Source organism: Nicotiana sylvestris, chromosome 8 (assembly GCF_000393655.2).
Source record: "Nicotiana sylvestris chromosome 8, ASM39365v2, whole genome shotgun sequence".
Taxonomy (NCBI): Eukaryota; Viridiplantae; Streptophyta; class Magnoliopsida; order Solanales; family Solanaceae; genus Nicotiana; species Nicotiana sylvestris.
This window is the reverse complement of record NC_091064.1, coordinates 198,590,803-198,595,802: the sequence shown is the minus strand read 5'-3', so window position 1 is coordinate 198,595,802 and position 5,000 is coordinate 198,590,803. Positions and strand designations below refer to the sequence as shown.

The window sequence follows — 5,000 nt, the reverse complement described above, 5'->3', positions numbered from 1 at the left end:
TATCGGAAACAACGTCTCTACATTCACAAAGTAGGGGTAAGTTATGCATACTCTCTACCCTCCCCAGACCCCAATTGTGAAATTTTAGTGGATTTGTTGTTGTTGTTGTCATAATATAAAGGTTGAATGCAAATTGGAGTCTCTCCTGTTAGTTTTCAAATAAGTCCTACAAAAAATGGGATTGGTTTCGAAAACCAATCAATATTCAATTCAACTTAAGCCAGTTAAAAGATAAAGTTGTGCAATCTCTCATACTAGTCAAGTCCAAGAGGCAATGAATACAATGTGTTATTTCTTCTTTCCAAAATTATAAAAACATGCTCTGCAGAATTGATTACAACATAGAAATGTGCATAAAACAGTTCAAAACTATGACTTCATCAATGTACAAAATAGCAGTAGTGTGCCAAACTGCAAATCATACAACTTCTTTAAGTACTAACTGCTAAGGTTTAGGTCACCATTGTTGGACTTGATTCGTCGGACCCTCAAAGGTACAGGGTTCTCCAAGACTGTCACGTTAACTCCGCTCCAGACATCTAATTTTGTGGGGAGCTGAGCTATTTTCTCTACAATTTCCATATCCTCCGGCAACACATAGCCAAAAACAGTGTATGACTTTTTCCATTCTTGATGGTTCGCTAAGCTGATAAAGAATTCAGGGCCAGAACCAACCCATGCAACTGAACCCCGTCTTATTTCTGGACAGGATTCACTGGGAACTGACTCGAATGCTACTCCTTGAGCATCAAGAGTTCCTTGTACTAAAGCATATGGAGGGCCAAAAGAAGCCTGAAATTTTGTAAAGTAGATTTCAAAGAACTCAGGAAAATTGAAGTTTCTACTCAAAATATAGCACTTGGGATAGCACAAAGAAGCAGAGATTGACTGGTGCGCTTCAGGAAATTGAAATGCAGGAGTTTCAGAGTGCAATACATACAAAAATGTGTAATACATAGGGTTATGAAAGAAGAAATGGGACAAAATTTGGGATCCAAAGAGGAAGGTGCTGAACATTTTGCAACAGACGATATACATACATTACATTGCTCTCACTTTCATGCTTTTTCACAGCTATTATAACAAAGGTAAAATAGTACTCCTGCCATTCTATTTTATGGAGCACTATTCGATCGACATGGAGTGTAGGATATTACTTTGATTTCTATATTACTTCCTCCATTCCGAAATGGCAAAGTTCCTCGAACCTTCTAATTTTTAGCATAAATACGGATATTGATTCTTCAAATATGAAAAAAAAAATTACACACTCAATTTACATAACTAGTTCTATAAATTGTAATTTTTGAATAAAAAAATATTCACAAAATGTTTGAAGTAGTAATTGTTATCAAACAATTTCTTTAGTAGTAATAGTGACTTTAAATGGTACAGAGGAAAATATTGGTAGTAATGGAAGAAAATATTTAAGTAAAACTTAAAAAGTTGTTTTGAAGAAAGTATATTGATTGAATTTGAAGAAAAATGGGAATATCGATATATAATTTGGGATGGAGGGAGTTTGAAGGTGATTAAATGAGCAATTATTCTTAATCCCTCTACGTAGCCAAAGAAGCCAAACTGAGACACGGGGGGAGCACACGTATACTTTATCTTATTCATGTAGTCAAAATGAAGTTGTTTAAGATTAGAAGTCACATGTAAAACTGTAGAAAAGAGATGAACATTTACATCTTTTATATGATCTCCATGTGTATCCCAAATTTGTCCGCGAGTTTCCGCACGAAAAAATTGGCAACCAGCACAGTGGCGCACCCCCAACAACTCCAAAATGTTAAAAACTGAGCGTGGGGAACATTCTGGCAAAAGCTGCAGAAAATTAAGAAGAAATACAAGACAGTCATATAAAACGAAATTAGCAAATCCGGGTTAAGGGAAAGGACTAGACTAAAGCCAAGTATAGTGACTCTGAAAAGTGATATAGCGGTGTCGACATCTAATGGATGCTAAATTTCAGTATAAAATCATACTGTATCCCCTCCCATCCGTACCCTATAGGGTAACAAACCGTACCCTATAGGTTTGAGAAATAGGAACATGCAGACTTGAAAAGGCGCAATCGTGAAATACTTCAAGCATGATCAGCAAATCAACTTTTTAAGCAAGTGCTTCCTCAAATCATTACTTTTAATTCCTTACTTATTGATACTTTTTCACCATTGTTTCTTATATTTTTTTAAAAGACACCTCAATGTTGGCGAAGATACGATTTAAATATCCATCTATTAAAGTTAAACCTCATAGACAGCTCATTGCCAGGATTCTATTGAGAACTTTTCACCAATCACTTGTATCTAAACTGAGATATTCAAAAGGCAACATAAAAGTTAATCCATATAGTTATAGAATGAGTTGCAACTGCGCAGAATTCATTTAGATAACTGCCATTTGTCTGTGGCAACTGGCAAGATATAGGGAAGTATGCATTCACCAAAAAATAGAACATACCTTGACGTGAATATCACCAAATTCAGTTTCCAAGGCGACAATTCCCTAAAAGCAGTGGGATTGAAAGAGAAATTTTAGCAGTTAAACCATGAATATTATCAAAATGTCCAGAGCTATAAGGAGATAGCATATTAGTTTGCTGAGAAAGTTGCATACCTCTCCTTTCCCAAAAACAATGCCTGACGTCCACATAACCTTGTTTCCTGCTTCCTGTCTATCAGGAGCCAAAGTATCTTTCTGCTTCTTCAACCAGCACTACATCACCGAGCAAGACATGCCAGACCAAACAGTCAAAACTCTAATTTACATGGTGTATGTTAGTTCATAAAATAACTTAAAATGCCAACAAAAAATATATTAAAACAATCTAATCTAAAAGGAATGCAGAACTAAGAGATGCCCAAATATAAGTACATGAGGGCTTCTCTCAAACTGAGCCCTGCTTCAGTGTTCAGTCACTATTATAAATGGGCAATAGCTTTTAGCTTTCATAACTTCAGTTAACAGCTTTAGCCTTCAAAACTTTATTCTGGAAGGCCCAATTGATTGGTTTTGAAACCTTCCCCAGTCGACCTCCTTTCTTGATAATCATTAGGGCAAAAGAGGTTAATTCTGATAATTTCTCATTAATTCTCCTGATTCCCGGGAAAAAAACAGGTCATGTGGTTGAGTTGCGTTTGGTTATGTTCCTTGAAACACATTACTAGCAATTATGGTCAGCTGAAAAACTCAGTAGCTATTTTATATAAATGCCGAAAGTAAATATTTTTATCATATCTGCAGACACCCTACAACATCTGAGGCAAGCATTTCTAGCTAATTCACAAGAAAAGCACTTCTAAAAGGAAAGAGTGGACAATTAAATCACAGTAACAACGTGCTGCAAATCGCCACAGCTCACTTCTGTTATTAGTTCAAGCACCAACATCACAATTCACTAAATCATGTTTATTGCATTACAATTGTATGTTATTTCATAATTAAAGGTTCAAACTTTGTCCTGAGCCGAGGGTCTATCGGAAAATCTTTACCTTCGCAACACAGGAATAAGGCCGCCTATACACTACCCTCCCCACACCCCACTGGTGGGATTACACTGGTCCGTTATTGTTAGTAAAGGTTCAAACTTTGTATGATTTATCAGAGTTAAGCATATAAATCATTTCAAACTGCCAATAACTTACAACTAAAAACACCATATATAGGAAGAAAGAAAGAAAAGATTTTTCAAACTCACCTCACCAAATTTGTCACCACAAAACTTTTTATTTCCACAAAAAACCCACGTATCACAAAGACAAGGTCCATGATTACCCGTACACATAGCCTTACAAGCATTACAACATTCTTTAGAACTATTAACCTTAAAATCAGAACCCCACTTTACAGCAGCTCCCCAAAGCTCAAAACTTTCGATTCCACTACAACATTCACCCTCCCCTTCACCACCACCGCCACCGCTAAATTCACCTTCCTCCGCCGCTAACCGCTCAACCACCGAACTTCCGGCTGGTCTCATAACCGCCGACATGAAAATGTACACGGCAGTACAAGAAACAAGACCCATTAAAAGAAGGATCATAGTGGCATAACGTGTGGGTTCGGAATCATTTGGCTTCCGACCCATTTGAGATTGATGTATGAAGATCAAAACCCAGAAATGGATTTGGCTGATTCGGTTTAGTTTGTGAGAATTTTGATTATTAGCTTGGTGGTAGAGTTGACCGGAAGATATTGAACTATAGACTTTGAAATTTTGAGGTAATTTGATGTTATAGTAAGATGTTTAATGTTGGGAGAAGTTATGGAAATGAACTAAATAATCTTTAAGAAATTGTTACAATTGAAATTTGGTCATGGAGGCTGTATAACTAGTAGGTGTAGTATGTGCTTACAGTCGAATACTCACTCGTTTAAAAATAGAAATAAAAAGCAACACTTTTTGAACTTGTAACTTAAAATAAGATATATATATATATATATATATATATATATTGTATAAAGGGACCTTCAATAAAAATTATTTTTAAATATATAAAGAAATTATTTTTTTGCACGGACTAAAAAAATATATTCATATAAATTTAAACGCATGTAGTAGTACTAGTGTTGTATTCTGGGCCGGGGCCAGGCCTTCGTGGGCCAAACGGGCCGGGTTTCGTGGGCCTGGGCTCTGGCGGTCCCGGGCTTCGTGGGCTCAACGGGTGGAACCGACCCGTGACGGGCCTAAGCTCACATGGTCCTAGACTTAACGGGTCGGGCTCGTGGGCTTCGCGGGTCTAGCGGGTTTTTTTTAAGGCAATTTCTTGTAGTACCATGGGTATATTAAAAATATATATGAAGTATATATGTAGATCTAATTATTAAAGTGCTTGACGAAAAAGAAAAATAACAAAACAATAGTAAAACACTAAATTGTCATGCATAATATATTGTCTTGTAGTATATATATTGTATCTTATGTATATATATTATAACTTATTACTTATATATTTTCTTGTAGTATATATTGTATGTTATGTATATATATT

At 36.0% G+C, this 5,000-nt stretch overlaps 1 protein-coding gene across 1 annotated transcript; it reads right to left on the bottom strand.

Annotated features, from left to right (window-relative positions):
* Positions 1-270: 270 nt before the first annotated feature.
* On the bottom strand, positions 271-4,310 carry LOC104239167 (uncharacterized). Its single transcript, XM_009793716.2, has 5 exons — positions 3,707-4,310; positions 2,626-2,724; positions 2,470-2,514; positions 1,693-1,830; positions 271-792 (listed from the first exon to the last, which is right to left on the bottom strand). Exons 1-5 carry the CDS (start codon positions 4,094-4,096, stop codon positions 439-441), a joined length of 1,026 nt encoding a protein of 341 aa, XP_009792018.1. The 5' UTR covers positions 4,097-4,310; the 3' UTR covers positions 271-438.
* Positions 4,311-5,000: the final 690 nt, after the last annotated feature.